Here is a 22082-nt window from a genome sequence, read left to right as displayed (position 1 = left end):
TGTTTCCCACTCATTTCATCCTCACTAACGTGCATGCACATCTGGAGTACAAATTTAATGCAGAAATACTTAGTATTGATGATTTATGCCAGCCAATCACCATCTTCTCTGTCCCCTAATGAGTGCTGCTGATCTCCCATTGTCAGTTTTTGTGACATTTCTGTCACTTGGATATCTGACAAACATCAGTACTATTACTATCCTCTTAATGTTTGATATTTTTCTCATATTCTGTACTCATATTTTGGTCATATTATGTATACATTTTTCATTCATTGAAACTGATGACTTGTGTGCAGTTGGTGATACACAATTCAGTTTTAATTAGGTCTTCAGAATGTAAATGTTACTCATAATAATCAAGGAAGTATTTCTGTAAGCTTCCATCATAGTATGTCAAATCTGCTCTGGTATAAATACTCTTTACATACTGAACCAAAACCTTGCTTAAAATTTAGCAAACATAATCAGTGTGTGGTCAGATCTCACTCCACATCCATAAACTCCTTCTTCCATCTATGGGGAAGCAAATATTTCTATCGCCATACGAAATTTGGGGCAGACTTATTCTGAATTTTAAATTTACTGTGCTAAAAAGTCTATTACTCCAAACTCTAGTCAGCTTGCTTCATTTTCTTGTGGTAAAAACTGTGCTTTATTGGTTACTGCTACTTAATTTTTCCCATTTTTCTTGAGTACAGCAAGTCAATAAGCAACTGTGATTGTTTCATTATCCACAAGCCTCATTTACAATGTGAGCAGAGAGGCATTCCATTTAACTACCTAAAACACGCGACTTTCCATTTTAATCATTTTCTGGTTTTGCCTCTATTCTATATCTCCCGCAGCATTTTTCCACATACTAGTTTTTCAATCTCCTTCGTATAGTGTGAGCTGTTCCATTGAACCCTTTCTGCCAGTGATTTTGCAAAGTCATGTTCATCACAGCGTATGCGACAGACAGCTGCTGGTGTAGGATCATAGAACCATGACGTGGCAAGTGCTTTCGCCTTTGTCACGGCTGGACTATTTACTGTGAAGTAAGTGAAGATAAACAAACACCACCATGCATTCCATTGTGCCCAGTGTATTAGGTCAGAAGTACAGAACATTTTTGAAATATTGGGGGTTTTGGGAACTTTGGAACAACTCAGGTAAGCTCTTCACTATTTTCTTAACACCCACTCATGTTTCTGTGTAATTAAATGTTTCCATTTAGTACATGCCCTATTCCTGCCTTGGCAAGGACTTGTCAGTGGTATTCTTCACTAGTATGTAAGAGTTGTTCTGAACTCCAGTGCCAGAATTGATTCCTAAACTCGATTACAACCACCCCAGCCTACATATACAGTGGTGGCTCTTGGGTACCACCCATTGTAAGGTAAGTACTTTCAACACCACAGAAAACAATTATCTTCATTAACAATACAGTATCACGATAGTTTCCGGCACAGTCACACTGAATGTGCTTTGGTAAGTGTCTGCACTGGAATGCAAGATGGCTTAACAGAGATACAGTAGTTACATTTTAGCATAAGAATATGTGTACTACGAATATGATGACATTGTGTATCACACCTCTATAAGAAAGATCTGCATTGAACACTGTTACTCACTCCTAATTGCAGACAACCACCATTGCATTCAGTGGGAATATTCTGCATGTGCTGCGTATTTGTTGCCCTTGTGATCATATATTATCAAAGTGAGATAATACACATTAGTATGAAAATTATAGCATTGTGAAGCATGTATATGACACAATTCCATAACAGATTACAAAACTGTGCTCAAAATGCAGATCAACATAAAAGACTGCACTGGTTGTTTTCAAATATTTGAGAACATCTAATTTGGAAATATGTGAAGAATAATGCAGATTGGACACTACTGTCATGGAATGCAGAGCTGCAACATCACCATACCTATGTAGAAGATTGGTCTAAATGTAATGTAATTCACATTTACAATAATGTAGTTTTATGGCTAAGGTAAAGGAAGAAACAATAACTGTGCCAGGGTGTCCCAGGAGGAATGGTCAGTATTCAGGAATGTACTAGAATGATCATTCAAAGGGTATGAGAGTCCAGTGAACATTGGGTCTAAAGTGCACATTTTAAGAGCTATGTGAAGACTTGTTCATCTTCAGTACTATGAAACATCACTTCTACTGAACAAGTGCTCATAGCTCTTAAGGTACAGTCTGTTTTGCTGCAGTTGATTGTTCTTGTAATATCCCAGAATATTGATCCTTCTTTCTGGGATACCCTATGTAAAATAAATGTTGCTCACTTTTTTTTTTTTGGAAAAGTGTGCAGATTTGTGGAGTCCACATATTTTGTGTAAAGTATCCTTGTGTAATTGTCAGAAGGAAGAGGATCACTCACAAAAAAATTCATTACTTCAAATGTTTCAACACCATTACACATCTTGATGGATTTCTGCTTTAGGAATGACATAACTACATATTTAAAAAGCTTTTAAGTTGAATATCCAACTGGCTGGGTTGGAGATTTTCTCTGCTCAGGGACTGGGTGTTTTTGTCACCATCATCATCATCTCCATTTCCTTCTCATCAATGCACAATTCACCGAAGTGGCTTCACCTAAAAAGACTTGCACTAGACGATCAAGTCTACATGCCGGAAGGCCCTCACCACACGACCTCTCATTCAAAACGCTGAGAAAACCCACTTATTTATTACATAAATTTTAACTTACCGCCAAGAAAATGAGATTGTCTATGGTGCATTGGCATTCTTCCCTCTACATTTATTTTAACAAAAACTGAGAAGAAAAATGGAGTTTCGGCACAATTTTAAAATCTGGAACATTTTTTGTGTCTCTTGAAAAGTTTAATTTTTTGGACATGTGGGGTTTCTCAAAATTTCCATTCAAGTGTCCCAGTGTATGTCACTCTGTCCAAATGCAGGGTTACTGTTATGAAGGTTAAATCATACTCCCTTACAAGAAGAATGGGAATTATAGCTGTCAGCTAAAGAAAATTGCTTTCAAATAGTAAAACATAACTAAGCAAAGGCACATTTGCATCAATAAGCAAAACTGACTTCAGACCCCCTCAAAATTGTGCCATCTTCATTTTTTTCGTAGTCTTTACATATAATCTGTGGCAAACCTGTGTGTAACAAATCACATATAAAGTGGAAATGACATTTCAAACAAACACTGTTGAAATACAAAACTTATTACCAAAATAAGTACTGTTTCTGTAATCTGTGTGTGGATACAAGAAGTGAAGCAACACTTGGTCACCTGCCCAACATTCACCTAGATCATTAACAAACATTCCAAAAACCTCATTGAAGTACTCTCATGTTTCTCTCCTCTGCTTGCAGTTACACAAAAAACTTTAATGCAAGTATTTCCATATTTTATGTAATCTCCATTTCAGAAATTTATTCTTAAATTACAGAAATAAGAATAACAATCCAATTTAAAATTAGTTTTGTCCATCACCCTCTTTACTTTTCTTTGAGGGAGATTCAAGTTCAACAGTTACAGGTCCATCATTCTCAATGTTCACGGTCATGTAAGCACCAAACTTTCCATCTGAAACAGCAAACCAATAAAAGTTAAATAACTTAAATTTTCAGCATACAACAACTTACTGACATACAGTGCAATGGAGGTGGATTGGCACATATGCACATATGCGTAAACCACAATATAGTAACTCAGCTTTTATTTAAAACACACACACACACACACACACACACACACACACAGACAGAGAGAGAGAGAGAGAGAGGCGGGGGGGGGGGGGGGGGGGACAGCGCATGCGCGCGCTCTCCTCACGGCACTGTGGCTTGACTGGTTGGACTAGACAGCATACAAACTCATTCTTCCCACAGCATCTGATAAAAATGATTGCTTACAAGAAAACATGGATGATTGACTGATCTGGCCCTGTAACATGGCCCTGCTGTGCTGACATCGCGAACAGCTGAAAGCGAAGGCAAACTACAGCCATAGGAGGAGGAGGAGGAGGTTAGTGTTTAACGTCCCGTCGACAACGAGGTCATTAGAGACGGAGCGCAAGCTCGGGTTAGGGAAGGACGGGGAAGGAAATCGGACGTGCCCTTTCAAAGGAACCATCCCGGCATTTGCCTGAAACGATTTAGGGAAATCACGGAAAACCTAAATCAGGATGGCTGGAGACGGGATTGAACCGTCGTCCTTCCGAATGCGAGTCCAGTGTGCTAACCACTGCGCCACCTCGCTCTGTAAACTACAGCCATACTTTTTCCCAAGGGCATGCAGCTTTACTGTATGGTTAAATGATGATGGCATCATCTTGGGTAACATATTCCGGACGTAAAATAGTCGCCCATTCGGACCTCCAGGCAGGGACTATTCACAAGGACGTAATTATCAGGAGAAAGAAAACTGGTGTTCTATGTATCGGAGTGTGGAATGTCAGATCCCTTAATCGGGCAGGTAGGTTAGAAAATTTAAAAAGAGAAATGGGTAGGTTACAGTTAGATATAGTGGGAATTAGTGAAGTTCAGTGGCAGGAGGAACAAGACTTCTGGTTACATAAATACAGGATTATAAATACAAAATCAAATATGGGTAATGCAGGTGTAGGTTTATTAAAGAATAAAAAAAACGAGTGTGGGTAAGCTACTACTAACAGCACAGTGAACACATTATTGTAGCCAAGATTGGCACAACGCCCACATCTACCACAGTAGTACAAGTTCATCTGCCAACTAGCTCTGCAGATGACAAAGAGATTGATGAAATGTATGATGAGATCAAAGAAATTATTCAGATAGTGAAGGGAGACAAAAATTTAATAGTCATGGGGGAGTGGAATTCGATAGAAGGAAAAGTAGTGGGTGAATATGGAATGGGGGAAGGAATGAAAGAGGAAGCCACCTGGTAGAATTTTGCACAGGCTCATGGCTCAAGGCTCATGAAAGATGCCTGGAGACATTGGAAGCTTTCAGATAGATTATATAACGATAAGACAGAGATTCAGGAAACAGGTTTCAAATTGTAAGACATTTCCAAAGGCAGATAGGGACTCTGACTATAATCTATTGGTGAGGAACTGTAGATTAAAACTGAAGAAACTGAAAAAAAGGTAGAATTTAAGGAGATGGGAACTGGATAAACTGAAAGAACCAGAGGTTGTAGAGAGTACAAAAGCGAGCATTAGGGTACGATTGACAAGAATGGGGGAAAGAAATACAGTAGAAGAAGAATGGGTAGCTTTGAAGGATGAAATAGTGAAATAGTCAAGGCAGCAAATGATCAAGTAGGTAAAAAGAGAAGGGCTAATAGAAATCCTTGGGTAACAGAAGAAATATTGAATTTAATTGATGAATAGAGAAAATATAAAAATGCAGTAAATGAAGCAGACAAATGTCTCAAAAATGAGATCAAGTGCAAGATGGCTAAGCAGGGATGGCTAGAGGACAAATGTAAGGGTGTAGAGGCATACATCACTAGAGGTAAGCTAGGTACTGCCTACAAGAAAATTAGAGAGACCTTTGGAGATAAGACAACCACTTGTATGAATATCAAGAGCTCAGATGTAAAACCAGTTCTAAGCAAAGAAGGGAAAGTTGAAAGGTGGAAGGAGTGTATAGAGGGTCTATACAAGGGCAATGTATTTGAGGAAAATATTATGGAAATGGAAGAGGATGTAGATGAAGATGAAATGGGAGATATGATACTGCGTGAAGAGTTTGACAGAGCACTGAAAGACCTAATTCGAAACAAGGCCCCGGGTGTAGACAAAATTCCATTAGAACTACTGACAGCCTTGGCAGAGCCAGCACTGACAAAACTCTACCATCTGGTGAGCTAGATGTAGGAGATAAGCGAAATACCCTCAGACTTCAAGAAGAATATAATAATTCCAATCCCAAAGAAAGCAGGTATTGACAGGTGTGAAAATTACTGAAGTGTCGGTTTAATAAGTCACAGCTGCAAAATACTAACACAAATTCTTTACAGGCAAATGGAGAAACTGGTAGAAGCCGACCTCGGGGCAGATCAGTTTCGATTCCATATAAATGTTGGAACATGTAACAACTAGTCTTAGAAGATAGATTAAGGAAAGGCAAACCTACATTTCTAGTATCTGTAGACATAGAGAAAGCTTTTGACAATGTTGACTGGAATACTCTCTTTCAAATTCTGAAGGTGGCAAGGGTCAAATACAGGGAACGAAAGTCTAGTTACAATTTGTACAGAGAACAGATGGCAGTCATAAGAGTCAAGGGGCATGAAAGGGAAGCAGTGGTTGGGAAGGGAGTGAGACAGGGTTGCAGCCTTTCGCCGATGTTATTCAATCTGTATATTGAGTAAGCAGTAATGGAAACAAAAGAGAAATTTGGAGTAGGAATTAAAATCCATGGAGAAGAAATGAAAACTCTGAGGTTTGCTGATGACATTGTAATTTTGACAGAGACAGCAAAGGACATGGAAGAGCAGTTGAACGGAATGGACAGTGTCTTGAAAGGAACATCAACAAAAGCAAAACAAGGATAATGGAATGTATTCGAATTAAATCAGGTGATGCTGAGGGGATTAGATTAGGCAATGAGACACTTAAAGTAGTAAAGGAGTTTTGCTATTTGAGGAGCAAAATAACTGATGATGGTGGAAGTAGAGAGGATATAAAATGTATACTGGCAATGGCAAGGAAAGCATTTCTGAATAAGAGAAATCTGTTAACATCGAGTATAGATTTAAGTGTCCGGAAGTGTTTTCTAAAAGTATTTGTATGGAGTTTAGCCATGTATGGATTTTAAACATGGATGATAAATAGTTTGGACAAGAAGAGAATAGAAGCCTTAGAAATGTGGTGCTACAGAAGAATGCTGAAGATTAGATGGGTAGATCACATAAATAACGAGGAGGTACTGAATAGAATTGGGGAGAAGAGAAATTTGTGGCACAACTTCACTAGAAGAAGGGATCGGTTGTTAGGGCATATTCTGAGGCATCAAGGGATCACCAATTTAGTATAGGAGGGCAGTCTGGAGGGTAAAAATCATAGAGGAAGATCAAGAGATGAACACACTAAGCAGATTCAGAAGGCTGTAGGATGCAGTAGGTACTGGGACATGAAGAAGCTTGCACAGGATAGAGTAGCATGGAGAGCTACATCAAACCAGTCTCTGGACTGAAGACCACGAGAACAACAACAAACAAGAGAACTGTCTTTGTAGCTCACGCTCTATTTCTTCGTGGATAACATTTTTTGGGGCAGACTGCCATCATCATACCTAAAGAAAATAACTACTTCTCCTCTTCTGATGAATTTTGAGTTGCATCTATAGCAGCAGCAATTCAGGACCATTTTTGTAAAAGTGCATATCATGGTCACAGAACTTTATATAGATCTCCTGTCTTTAATTAACAAAAATGATTACATCTACTAGCCATCTTAAGGTATACAGTGTAGGGTTCTCTCCGTAACATTATCATTGGTCCCCTTTCCTCTTTTATTCACAAATGGTATTTGGGAAGAAGGACTTGCTGGTAAGATTACATATAAACCTGAAATTCTCTGATTTTACTGTCGTTGTCATTACACAAGATATATGTGAGAGGAAATGGTATTCCAGATGACTATGATGAACATCATCTCCAGCAGCATTTACTACTGTAGTTTGGTATGCATCTCTCTTATGCTCTCATGCTTGGTAGAAGGGACTGTGATGAAATGAAGTACTCTTCTTGGGAACTTTTCCATCTCCTTTAATAAACATAGCTTGTAAGTGTGTCACATAAGCAATACTCAAGACTCGGTTGAAAGAGAATCATACATGCAATCTTTACAATGTAATTACATTTCATTAAATTCTCCCGATGAATTTCAATCTTGCCATCTCCTTTTCTATAACTGCTTCTATGGTTATTCCACTTTAAATCACTCTGACCACATATTCTTTGACATTTAACTATTGCGAGTGCCAACTACTGCAGCATGTGTTGACGCATTGCCCATCTTCCCGTAGTTTGCTACTAGCAATGTGATACAATTGTAGAATCACAAAGCTTCCATTGTTGTCTTATATGATAATTCACAGTTATCATGAATAGTAATCACCTTATAATACTCTCCTTGGGACAGCTGAACTTAAGAATTCCTCAATTCAATCACAAGCTGGTCTAATATTCCATAAGCTAGTATTTCATTCACTAGCCACCAATGCCTAACTAATCAACTTTTGAAGGACTAGAAACATCATATCACCCTGGGTGCTGCTGTTTACTGCCCTCTGGATACAGCTTTAAGTGTGTCCATAACACAACAGAATGTTGTTGCAATATACAAGGTAGGTCCACAAAGTAAGTTCCATTTTGTTTGTATAAAACAAACATGTACAGATACAGATACAGAAAAAAATCTACAAATTTTAAATACTTTTATACACAGCTTCCAAAATTTTGTAGATAATTGTCACAGCGTGGCACAAGTTTTGTATGCCTTCTTCATAGAAGGTGCCGCATGTGTATTCAACCATGTGGTAACATGTTCTTTCAGCGCGTCATCATCATTGAAGTGTTGACCACCAAGGACAGATTTTAGGTGTAAGAAGAGATGAAAATCACTAGCAGTGTGGTCCAGGATGTACGGAGGATTATCAAACGCATCCCAGTGAAATTCCCGTAAGAGTTGTTTGATCACATTGCCATGTGAGGTCGAACATTATTGTGAAAAAGCAACACCTTTTGACAGTAATCCTCGGCACTTTTTCTGTATTGCGCAGCACAATTTCTTAATGGTCTCACAGTAACCATGTGCATTGACTGTTTGGCCTTGTGGTAAGAAATCAATCAGCAGAATGCCCCTTTCCTGTCCAAAAAACGGTGCACATGACTTTTCGAGGTGTCAAGATTTGCTTAGGCTTAATCTTCATTGGGGATGATGTGTGCGCCTCCATTCCATTGATTGCCATTTTGTTCCAGGGGTGTTGTACGATACCCAAGTTTCATCCCCAGTGACTATCCAAGAAAGAAAACCATCGCCTTCTTCACTGTAGAAAAACTGAAGTGCACTGCCCATCCGTTGCTTTTTTGTGTTGTTCAGTAAGAATTTTGGGTACCCAACGTGAGCAAAGTTTTCAAAATTTCAGTTTTTCAGTAACAATTTCATGAATTAGTGATCCTGAGATTTGCAGTACTTCCATAGCAAGGGCACTGCCCATCCATTGTTTTTTGTGTTGTTCAGTAAGAATTCTGGGTACCCAATGTGAGCAAAGTTTTTGAAATTTCAGTTTTTCAGTAACAATTTCATGAATTAGTGATCATGAGATTTGCGGAACTTCCATAGCAAGGGCACTAATTGTAAACTTATGGTTGTGCTTAATCTCCTCTTCAATTGTGCTTAATCTTCTCTTCAATTGTGCGAACCAGTTCATCAGTAACCACAGACGGGCGTCCACTTCATTCTTCATTGTGCACTTGATCAAGTCCTTCACTGAACTGTCTGACCCATCTTCAAACCATTGAATCACTCATAGCATTTTGTCCGTAAACCTTGCAGATTTGCCAATGAATTTGCTTTGGTTTAACTTTCTTTGCATTAAGGAAATGAATCACAGATCTGATTCCACACATGGTGGCATTTTCCATTACGGCTGACATTACAAAGAAGCACTAAAATGCACAAGTTGGCAGCAGTGATTTGAAAATGGTATACATGTCTTCTCCTTGAGCCTGAGTAACTGCTACTCATGCTCGGAACTGCGATCATAGCGCTGCCGCGGATAGAAATAGAAATGGAACTTACTTTGTGGACAACTTTCTTAAGTCTCATTATGTCTAGTTGCATTTCCCTTGTTGAGAAATTGATTTTATTTCTTACCCATGTTCACCTCTCTCAATACCTGTCATTTTGGCCTCTGTGTCACAACTGAAAATAATAACCAATAGTACTATCTTTCTTGGTGAAACAACTTAGGGAGACAATACAGAAGGCTATTTCAGACTTCTCTCTGTTGTCCTATGGTTTGGTAAAAACGATCACCGAGTTGAATGCATTCTCCAGCAGCAATTTTCTAGGAGTCATATTGAACCCTAGTGTCTCTTCCAGTCATTCACAACCTTGCTCGCCACATATATTACGAAAGTCTATTGTACAATGTCCTGGAATTTTATTCCCTTTTTCAATCTCAAAGATGAATCTGTGTTGCTGATTGCACAGTTAACCAGAATTATTTTATTGTGTTTAGTAAGCAGGATGGTTTTTCTTCCTTTCTTGGTATTTATTTAACCAGTTGTTGTCAACTGATTGTTCTTCAAAATGGAAATATCAGCATGGCAAACATGACGGTGGCCTACAAACAATCGTCTGGCATCAGGGTCTAAGACGTTTTCGAGGAGGAACACTGTGAGTTGGATAGTGTTACCCCGAGGTGCAGTAAGCTGACTTTCTTTGAATTGGTGAATGTTATTGCACCAACTGTCCTCCTCATCTCACCTTTACAATTCTACTAGCTGTTGCCAAGCTTGCTCCCAACTGTGTATGAACCTATTGTGTATTTAATATGATCTGTTACAAAGGCTTGTATAAGTCTGGCACCAAGGTATTTATGTTCTGTTTGAGCCAATTCTGTAGGCAACCCTGCCATTAAAAATGTAACCATGGCTCTAATAACCATGTACAGATCTGATCATGTGTATTGAGCAGAAATGCTAATGGTTGGTTGGTTGGTTTAAAGATTAAAGGGACCAAACTACCAAGGTCATTGGTCCCTTGTTTCATAAACACACACAGCATATTGAAACCATCCACCAGTCAGGCTAAGCACTAAAATAATAATTCCGGGGGTAGAAAAGCCCCAAGGTCAATGTTAAGGCAACATATAGAAGAAAGGCAGAAAGAATTAAAACTGTACAGCAGAGGACCGTGGCTGGCTGATCACGAAAATAAAAGGATGAGCCAGCCACTCTGCAACACGTTAAAACCTCCAGCCTAAAAGATTAGGGTGGAGTCAAATTACAACACAAAATGAAGTAAAATATACAGCACAAATGAGGGTGACGCAATAAAATTAGATGGACCTATAAAAGCCACTTGCACGAATAAAACTTAAAACTTAAACCCCGATCTGCCATAGAGACATTGTCACCTAAAACAGATGATAAATCACCCAGGAGATTAAAATTTCACCTGAGGGTAGTTAAAAGAGGGCATTCCAACAACATATGGTCCACCGTCATGTTTACACCACAGGGACAATGACGGGGGTCATGACCATGCGTCAGCCAAGAGTGACCAATGCGGAGCCTACAGACAACAACAGAATCCCTGCGAGAGGCCCGCATGGAGGACCCCCACACAGTCGTGGTCTCCTTTACTCGCCGCAGCTTGTTGGGTGCAGACAGAGTGTGCCATTCGTCTCCCCACATCCCAAAGACCCAATGGTGCAACACCTTTCGGAGATCAGTTGCCGGTAGGCCGATCTCCAGCGTCAGTTTGCGGGTAGCCTCTTTGGCTAACTTATCGTCGAGTTCGTTTCCCGCTATCCCAACGTGTCCCGGGGTCCATATGAACACCACTGAACATCCACACTGTTCAAGAGTGTGAACGGACTCCTGGATGGCAACAACAATGGGATGGCGTGGGTAGCATTGGTCAGGAGCCTGCAGACTACTGAGAGAGTCACTGCAAATGACGAAGGACTCTCCAGTGCTGGTACGAATATGCTCAAGGGCACGAAAACTGGCTGTTGGCTCTGCGGTGTAGACACTGCAGCCTTCTGGCAAGGAGCGCTGGTCTGCATAGTCCGCATGAGCATAAGCGTACCCCATACGGCCATCAATCATCGAGCCATTGTTATAGATAACCTCCGAGTAACAGGATGCGTCTAGGAGAGCAAGAAACTGGTGGCGCAAGACTGCAGGAGGAACTGAATCTTTTCACCATCGTGAGAGGTCCAGCCAAAGCTGCGGCCAATGAATACACTGAGGTGGTATATGTGGGTGGACCTGGAAAGCAGATGGAAGAGGCAAAGACTCAAGGTCACTAAGGAGTGACCAAACACGGATCCCAATTGTATGTCCTGATTGTGGCAGCCGGTGTGGGATACGGACTGCCGCATTAGTGAAAAGGAGACAGTAGTTAGGGTGACGGGGCGAACAACGGACGTGTGCAGCATAGTCAGCTAAGAGTTGTTGACGCCGGACACGAAGTGGAGGAACCCCAGCCTCAGCAAGTAGGCTATTAACAGGGCTGGTGCGGAATGCTCCTGTCGCCTGTCGAACCCCACAGTGGTGAACGGGGTCCAGCAGTTGCAATGCTGAGGGCGACGCTGAGCCATACGCCACACTCCCATAATCGAGTCAAAGTGAAACCCATGGGCGAGAGCCCACGCCTGCACCTCGCGTATGGCTCCCTGCAACCTATGTCCTGCAACACTAATGGTGGAGGAGCTGAAAAAGATGCAGAAATCGTCAGCATATAACTCGGGTGAGACAGACGACCCTACTGTTGCTGCAAGGCCATTAATGGCCACAAGGAAAAGTGGCACGCTCAATACAGAGCCCTGTGGTATGCCATTTTCCTGAACATGAAGGGAACTATGGGATGTGCGAAGTAAAATGCGGAATGTCCGAACAGATAAAAAATTCTGAATAAAAATGGGGAGAGAGCCCCAGAGACCCCACCTGTGCAACGTGGTAAGAATATGGTGCCGCCAAGTCATGTCATATGCTCTGGAGAGGTCAAAAAAGACGGAAACGAGGTGTTGGCACCTGGAAAAAGCAGTGCGGATTGCAGACTCAAGGAAGTCCAAAGTATTGGTGGTGGAACGGCCCTGGCAGAAGCCGCTCTGGCACGGAGCCAGGAGACCCCGAGACTCGAGCAGCCAACACAGCCGTTGACTCACCATACATTCTATTAGCTTGCACAGAGCGTTTGTTAAGCTGATGGGCTGATAGCTATCCACATTAAGCAGGTCCTTACTAGGCTTCAACAACCGAATGATGGTACTTTCTCACCACTGCGACGGAAAGACACCATCGCCCCATGTGTGGTTGAAGAGGACAAGAACACATTGCTGACAGTCTGGGGACAGGTGTTTGGGCATGTGATTGTGGATGCCATCTGGCCCAGAGGCTGTATCAGGGCACTGTGCCAGGGCGCTCTGGAGTTCCCACAAACTAAACGGGGCGTTATACGCCTCAGGGTGGCGAGAAGCTAAAGAAAGTCGTTTGCCTTCCTCCCGGCGTTTCAGCGCATGAAACGCGGGTGGGTAATTCCCCGACGCAGAGGCCCGAACATAGTGCTGAGCGAAATGCTCAGCGATTGCATCGGCATCGGTGCATAGCGCCCCATGGATGGAAAGCCCTGGGACACCTGTAGAGTGCTGTAATCCGAAGAGGTGCCGAATCTTCATCCACACCTGGGAGGGTGAAGTACGGGAACCAATGGTGGGAGCGTACCTCTCCCAGCATTCCTGTTTTTGCCTTTTAATGAGCCTCCGGACCTGGGCATGGATATGTTTGAATAAAATGAGGTTCTCTAAAGGCGGGTGCCGCTTATGGCACTGAAGAGTCTGCCGACGCTCTTTAATGGCTTCAGTGACCTCTGGCGACCACCAAGGCACTGACTTTTGCTGGGGGCACTCCAACGAACCAGGAATGGTACGTTCTGCAGCGGAAACAATCGCTGTAGTCAGTGTCTCAACCACCACATAGATGTTACCATGGGGGAGAGATTCAACAGTGGCAGCAGAGGAGAACACTTCCCAGTTTGCCTTGCTAAACCCATTGGGGCAAACGTTCGGGGGAGCGATGCTGGGGTAGTGAAAGGAAGATGGGAAAATGGTCACTACCACACAAGTCGTCATGGACTCTACAGTGGACCGATGGTACAAGCCCTGGGCTGCACGATGACAGATCTATGGCCAAGAACAGGCCATGTGCCACACTGAAATATGTGGCGACGGCAGTGTTTAAGAGGCAGAGGTCGAGTTGGGAGATGAGATTCTCAACATCTCTGCTTCGGCCAGTAATCTTCGTTCCACCCCACAGGGGATTGTGGGCGTTAAAGCCTCCCAGGAGAAGAAAAGGCGTGGGGAGTTGAGTGACAAGTGCAGCCAATTCGGTCAGCGGGACTGGACCACCTGGAGGGAGATAAGACACTGCAGACGGTTATGTCCTGGGTAGTCCTTACCCTGACAGCCACAGCTTCCAATGATGTGTGAAGGGGCACAGGAGCACTATATACAGAGTTAAGGACATACACGCAGGCTCCACCTGACACATTATTGTAAACGCTACGGTTACAGTAATAGCCTCTGTATCCATGAAGGACAGGGGTCCGCATTGCCGGGAAACAGGTTTCCTGGAGGGCAATGCAGAAAGCAGGTGTCATGCTTAGAAGCTGACGTAGCTCAGGCAGATGGCTAAAATAACCGCCACAATTCCACTGGAGGATTGTACAAAGCATGTCCTGTAGGGGCATGAAGGCACTGAAAAGGCAAATTACTTCGCAGGGTCACATGCTGCCACCGACTGAGGCACTGACGTCGCAACGTCCATCGTTTCTGAGGAGATGGCGAGATCCAGGTCATCAGGGGAAGCAAAGAGCTCGACCTCATCCTCAGAGGCTGAGCTGACAGGAAGCGGTGGCGCGGGAACCACTGGGTCCTTATTCTTCTTAGAGAGCTTCCTCTTCTCTCTGTTGTCTTTGGGAGGAGGGTTCACATGCTGGGAGGGCTTCCCTGACGTATTGTCAGGAACAGAGGAAGAGCATGAAGCCCTTCGACCAGCAGCTGGTGGTTTCTTCAGCCACTGGCTAGTGTCTTGTGAGACACTGGTAAAGTTCTTGGAAGGGTCTCCCCTAAGGGACCCCTTCCGAATGAGTGAGGCCGGAGGAGGCTGTTGCTTCTCCGGCTGAGTAGTGGAAGATAGAGTGGCCCCTACCAGCGGTGGGGCAGGCGTAACTTGACTGTTCTGTGGGCCAACTGAGAAAGGAGTCTTTGCAGGCACTGTTGGCGGCAGTGTGACAGCAGCATAACTCCTCAACATAGGTGTGGGGTTGAGTCGTTCTAGCTACTTCTTTGCCTCTTGGTAAGTTAAACGGTCCAGGGTCTTAATTTCTTGTACCTTCCGCTCTCGCTGGTAGACTGCACAGTCTGGCGAGCAGGGAGAATGATGCTCCCCACAGTTAACGCAGGTGGGAGGCAGAGCACATGGAGCATTGGGATGCAAAGGTCGTCCACAATCTCGACACGTGGGGCTCGCAGTGCATCTGGAGGACATGTGTCCCAACTTCCTCTCGGGCAAGCAGTCGCCCTCAAAGGCCAGGATGAAAGCACCGGTAGCGATCCTATTAACCTTGGGCCCCCAAAAGACATGACGGACGAAGTGTACACCTCGTCATGCCAGATTCTCCTGTAGCTCGTCATCAGACTGTAGCAGAAGATCTTTATGAAAGATAATCCCCTGGACCAAATTTAGGGACTTATGGGGAGTGACATTAACGGGTATGTCACCGAGCTTCTCACAGGTGAGTAATGCCCGTGACTGTGCAGATGAAGCTGCTTGTATCAGAATGGCCCTGCTCCTCATTTTGGAAAGAGACGTCACTTCCCCAAACTTATCTTCAAGATTGTTCACAAAGAAGAGAGGCTTAGTCCCCAAAAACGAATCTCCATTGGTTGTGCTGTACACAAGGTATCGCGGGGAATATGGCTCCTGTCTGTCCGCAGCCCTGCATCCCTCCCAGGGCGTGCCTAGGGAAGGGAATGATTTGGGATGATATGTCACAGCGTTAAAGTCTACCTTACCATGCTTAGAGACGTTGGCAGTCATTCGACCACCAGATTGAGACTTCATCTGCTTCATTGCAGATCATCCGCCCCGATGCCACCCACTCCGACCAGGGGCTCTCCCATCGGGCGTTTTAATATGTCAGAATTTCAAGAAGAAACAACTGGAAGGTCACAGTACTGGAACCTTTTTTTTTTCCTCCACAAATCAAGCTCTGAATAGGGGTGTCCTCCATTTTGATGAGGTCACAGGTCAAAGCTGACAGGTTATCCTTGATGAAGCATGTTATCTAGGATGAAAAGTCATCATCAACAGATGTAGAACTAATTTTAGGTATGACCCAGGGAAGTGAGTTTGGATCCATGCTGTTCATATTGTAAACTAATGGCCTCGCAGATGAAACTTCATGCAGACGATGCATTTATCTGTAATGAATTACTATCTGAATAAAGCTGCACAAATATTCAGTCAGCTCTTGATAAGATTTCAAAGTGGTGTTAAGATTGGCAACTTGCTTTAAATGTTTAGGGATGTAAAATCTTGCACCCCACAAAATGAAAAACTGTATCATATAATTACGGTAGCAATGAGCCACAGTTTGAAACTATAAACCCAGTTAAATACCTGGGTGCAACAATTTTTAGGAATGCGAAAGAGAACAGTCACATAGGCTCAGTTGCAGGCAAGGCAAGAGAGAGACTGTGGCTCACTGTTAAGAATACGTTAAGCCTGGTGGTCTAGCGGTAAAGCGCATGCCTTAAAACTGAAACATCACAGAATTGAATGCTGGGAAGTATCAGTCTGCCTTTAATCTAGCCTTCACCTCTCAATGATGTGAGGAGTCGCCAGGAATGATATGTTTGGATTCCTTATTGAACTGTTGGTCCCCATTCCATGGATAACTGGGGTATATCCCCTTTCTCTGGATGGATAGCTGATGTAATCAGAGACATGCAATTCACCGAAGTGGTGTCCAATTGACAGACCTGCACTCACCCATTGAGCCACATGCAATTACTACTATAGGTAGAATATGAGGGTGTATTCAAGTTATAATACACCTGATTCCTCCCCCCCCCCCCCCCCCCCCACACAAATTAATGATACAGAAACTGTGAAACTTGTGTCACTTCTCTATTCTCTATGTAATCTCCCTGTAGCCGTACACATTTTTCACAATGTTGACACCATGATCCACAGTTGCTGCAAACACTTCTTTAGGAGTCTGGTGTGACCACTGGAAAATCTCTGAAGAAACAGTGGCACAGCTAGTGAATGTGTGACTATTAAAACTGTTTTTAATAGTTGGAAACAGCCAAAAGTCACTAGGAACCATGTCAGGAGAGTAAGGAGCATGAGAAATCACTTCAAAGTTTCTGTTGCAAAGAAACTACAGAGTCACATTCACCCGATGCACTGGTGCATTGTCTTTGTGAAAGCGCACACAAGTAGCCCTTTCCAGCCTTTTTCATGCACTGCTGGAAGGAGCTGTTGCTTCAAAACATCCCGGTAGGATGCAACTGTCACCTTAGTGCTCTTTGGAATGCAATGAGTAAAAATTATGCCATCTCTGCCCCAGTAAATGTTTGCCCTTTCATTCAACTGACTGGTGCTTCATGTCAGGATTAAAATGGCATCCATGTTTGTCACAATCAACAAAAACAAAGTCACACTCATGCAATCATCATGCATCAATGTTGCCTGGCAACATGACATGCACACATTCTCGTGGTCCTCTGTCAGCATTAGTGGCACCCAACATGGATGACACTTAACACATTTTCAGGTCTTCATGCAACACTGTGCGCACAGACCCCATGGAAATGCCAACACTGAAGGCGATTTGTTCTGCACTGATTCGGCAATCCTCCAAAACAACTTTCTCCATTGGCTTGATCATGTCATCAGCTTGGCTAGTGTGAGACCAAGATTGTCTTTTTTTACTGTCACACGATGTTCTACCTTCTTTGAACTGTTGCATCTGCGAATGCATATCACACACATCGATGACACCATCACTACATCTCACTCAACTATTGATGAATTTCATTTGGTGACACCACACAAATGGAGAAAACAACAATTTTTAGTATAAAAAACAGTCCCTCATTCTAGCCGCTACATTTGTGTGTGCCGTATAGTGCTAGCATCTCTGTCACACTTTCACAAGTTGTTATAACTTGAATGCATCTTATACTATGGAAATGCAATCCGTCTACTAGGTACACTGCATACAAAACGTTCATGTGACCTGCGTTAGAATATTGTTCAGGAGTATGAGACCCCTACCAGGTGGTGCTAGCAATGATATTGATTATAAACAATGAAGAGTAGCACAAACGGTCACCAATTTGTTTGATCGATGGGAGAGGGTCGTGGAAATGCTGAAAGAACTGAATGGCAGACATCTGAAGACAGATGCAAACTATACTGGAACCAAGCATTCCATAAGTTTTCACTTTACAGTGGTTTGCAGAGTGTAGATGTATAAATCGAACGCAGCCTCTCTCTCTCTCTCTCTCTCTCTCTCTCTCTCTCTCTCTCTCTCACCCTCCCCCCCCCCCCCCCCCTGTCTCTGGAAAATGGCAAAGTTATTCACCTTTTACAAAATCATCCTTGTACTGAGTTCTCAGCAGTTTAAGAAATCGGTTATAAAATTCCTCTGAGCTCTCTGCAGGCATTGCACAGTGGAAGTCTAGTTTGTTACCTTTTAGTACATGATACAGTGTGAACTGACTGACACACAGGATTTCTAAGTTTTTATCTCTTACACTTAGATTCCACCTCTTTCCATTGTCATCTTCAAATATTCGAAGATTTAAAAGTTTACGAGCTCTGTAAATTAAAAATGAATGTTACTTCTACAGTTGATTCTTCAACTGGCAAATAATATGTTTTCCAGCTGCAAAGAGAAATTACTCACAGGTACTCCATATCTGCCTCTGTGTCATCTCTTGAAATTCCGACAAGAACACATAATCCTTTTCCTATGGAGCTGATAACCTCTCCATCAACTGAAACATAAAAGTTTTTTTACGGAAAATAAAACAAACAAATTTTAATTACAATACTGGATCTGGATAGTACAGCACATCTACAATTGAACAGATTAATTAATCAGAGAACTAGGCCTCCAGGGAAAAACGAGAAATGATATAGGGGGATGATAAATATTTACAGAATTATCCACATGGAAGGTTAAAAAAGAAACATTGCTAAGCCATAAACTGAGACAACTTGATCTCTTATTCACAGTCTTCCTACAAAATGCAACTAAGCATATGAGCTTCAATATCCTTTAAGTATACATGTCAGTAGTGAGTTCAATCCACCTACCTGCATCACAAGCAATCACAAACACAGTATATTGTACAGGAACAGGACTTCATGTTGTGAAAGTGAGGTCAATTTCATCCACCTGATGTCACAGAGGATCAAAATATGTTGCTAAGTTGGAAACCAAGTAAATTGCCATCTACACATATCTTGTATGTACCTACAAGAGCCACATCTGCTGACAGATTTGGCCAGGGAATTTAGAGCTTGACAGCATAAATTGTATGTTGTTTGTCCCATCCTCTTAAAAGTGCACATCTTTTTTCCACAAAAGGAGCAGATATGAAGTGTGCTGTGCAACGTTCTGAATGCATGTGCAGTGTGAAGACTCATTGTAATTGGAGCTTATGTCTCAACAGACCATGGTGCTTATCACATGCTATGCATCACTTCCCAACACAGTAGCACTCGCTAATTGTTTTTCCAGAATCAAGCTTAGGACAGTTTTCACAGCTGAACAATTCTAACACTTATGAACAGCAGACAACTCATAACTGAAGCAGTGAGTTATTCTTCAGACTGACCCAAACACTCTTAACATAGACCAAATCATTTCATGCAAAATAAACCTTCACCCACGTTGTATTTTTCAATGTGTCTCAGACATAAACACTAAGCTACACAATCTTCAGTTTGTTACAACCACCTTCATTTTGTTTTCACATTTGTTGTCTTCATCAACTAACCAAATCGTCACCTTTCAAACTAACCACGACCTCAGGCTGCACTACAGATCAGTTTGTCACCACAACCAACATTTCAGGGAGAAAGTCTAATTCCATACATTAGGAACTGCGGTCATTAAGTCATGCCTCCCATACTTCCTACTAATTGGATTCCCAGCAAAATGCTCGAAACTAATGGCATCTCATGTGACATGGAGGGGAAAAAAAATCGATAAATGTATAAAATTTCAATCAGTTTTAATCATTTTCTATATACCACTGCATTTTACAATTATCCCAGAAGTTTATGTCTACAGGTAACAGTAATATAAGGGCTACATACTTAATATTTAAATGCTGTTTACGTGGTCTTAAAATAAGCCAAATTTTTAATTAGAGTTAAACAAAACAGTTAACTGATGTGCGATTGCATGTTGTTACTCTAGTTGATGTATGACAATATTGTTACAAGCTTCCCTTGTCGATAAATAATATCCTTTACAAGTTGATTTCACAACGGATTATTTACATAATGTACCTGTTACACTTGCTTTTAATACTCTCTGGATGACAGCCTTCATAATTAACAAGGCCGAGCGACTATATAAAAAAAAGTCGCCTTAATTGCTGTCAGATTATTCGATGGGATGAGTACAATATTCGCACACTTCTGTTACTCACTCCCAAGAAAAACTAAACCCGGCTTTCCAGATGATTTAATTTTTGTTCAGATGCCAACGAGCTGAAATGACCAGACAAGTACTTTCCGCGCGACATGCATTCATTTGCTAGTATACCATTTCGTTGAATGTCGTCTGCTTTGTTTAGCAACAACCACAGTATATCAGTATATCAGAAGTGCAAAGCCTATCCACAGACATAAATTATGCATGTCTGTGACGACGTTCGTGCAGTATAATTAGCTATGGAGTGGACATTCGAAAGCGCAGAACGAGAATTACTGTCTGCAGCTCATGCCTTGTAATTTTGGGATGGCGCTTTTTAGCCTATATGGCGCTTAGCTTATTTTGAGTGCCAAGTCAGGCTCACACAAGCAACAAAAGCCATAGCTAGTGGCATTACGCATTTGCGTCTGAGAACTCCCAGAATTTAGTGGCGCGACTAAGAGACGCAACTTTTGTCATGCCACAAAAAGTTCAATTTGGTTGTACTTTGTTACGCCAGTTCCCTTCCACCCTTTCTTCCTGGTGACAGCATTTCGAATCACGAGCATTCTGTCGCAGTTATCGTAGAGTAATTGCTGCTGTACCGCATTAGATTTCAGTGTATCATTTTATTCCTGAAAGAAAAAAAAATGGAAACAGTGGTCGGCACATACACTTCCGCAGCTTCTGGAACTACAAGAACAGCAACCTATGTTTTTTTTCTGCAGCAGTGTGTGTGTGTGTGTGTGTGTGTGTGTGTGTGTGTGTGTGTGTGTGTGTTTGCATGCGGGAGCAATCGCGCGCGCTATGTTTTCAAACCAATGACGTATCCTACAATCTTAAAAGATTTTTGGATGAATAAACTTAATCTATATAACCAAAAAAGCGAGTGGTATAAATTTCGTGACTTGTAACATCAAGCATTGTGTAAACTGTGTATTCATATGCAGGATATATATTCGTTATGGTCGTTTCTTGTTTCCAATATTAGTTTATTCCCAAGAATAAGCAGATTTCACTCGGTTAATACTGAGCAGAAATCAAACCTGCATTTGGATCGGATTTCCTTAACTCTTGTGCAAAAAGGTGTGCAGTATACTGCTGCATCCATTTTCAATAAGCTGCCACTCGAATTCAAAAATCTTAGCAGTAATTCACGCGCTTTCAAATCGAAACTGAAGAGTTTCCTCATGGGTCACTCCTTCTATTCTGTCGAGGAGTTCCTTGAAAAATTAAGCTGATTCTTATTGTATTGCTGATGGCGTTTACTTAAACATATGGACTGACGTTTTTCAGGTTCCGTTTGTGCTCTTTCTCACATATATGGATCCATCTATCGTGTATGAAGAACAGAAAAGTGATAAATCCGAATTGTGTATATGACTTTGTTCAGTGCAGTGGTCGAAATAGTGCAATCAAGATGTATAACACTGGTACTGAAGGACTCATCTCTGATGTGCTGAAAGAACAACTCGCAATAGTTAAAAAAAATATATCAATAACATCGAATCGTTAATTAATTCTTTGTTTGTCGGTTTTAATACTTGTGTGAAAAATGTAGAAAGTGAAACCTACAACACACTCAAAGAAACCGTTAATGAAAGTCAAAGTGCTCCAATATCTGCTATAGTTACAAGAAACTCGTTTGC

General features: G+C 42.0%; 1 protein-coding gene across 1 annotated transcript; it reads right to left on the bottom strand.

Moving 5' to 3' along the window:
* Positions 1-3381: 3381 nt before the first annotated feature.
* Positions 3382-20638, bottom strand: LOC126163482 (D-aminoacyl-tRNA deacylase 1). The gene is made up of 4 exons (XM_049920179.1): positions 20307-20638; positions 18691-18781; positions 18367-18602; positions 3382-3569 (listed from the first exon to the last, which is right to left on the bottom strand). The coding sequence occupies exons 1-4, from the start codon at positions 20347-20349 to the stop codon at positions 3460-3462; spliced, it is 480 nt and encodes a 159-aa protein (XP_049776136.1). The 5' UTR covers positions 20350-20638; the 3' UTR covers positions 3382-3459.
* Positions 20639-22082: the final 1444 nt, after the last annotated feature.

The sequence above is a fragment of the Schistocerca cancellata genome, chromosome 1 (genome assembly GCF_023864275.1).
Source record: "Schistocerca cancellata isolate TAMUIC-IGC-003103 chromosome 1, iqSchCanc2.1, whole genome shotgun sequence".
NCBI classification, from domain to species: Eukaryota; Metazoa; Arthropoda; class Insecta; order Orthoptera; family Acrididae; genus Schistocerca; species Schistocerca cancellata.
The sequence above is the reverse complement of the archived record's forward strand: the minus strand, read 5'-3'. Positions and strand labels throughout refer to the sequence as shown.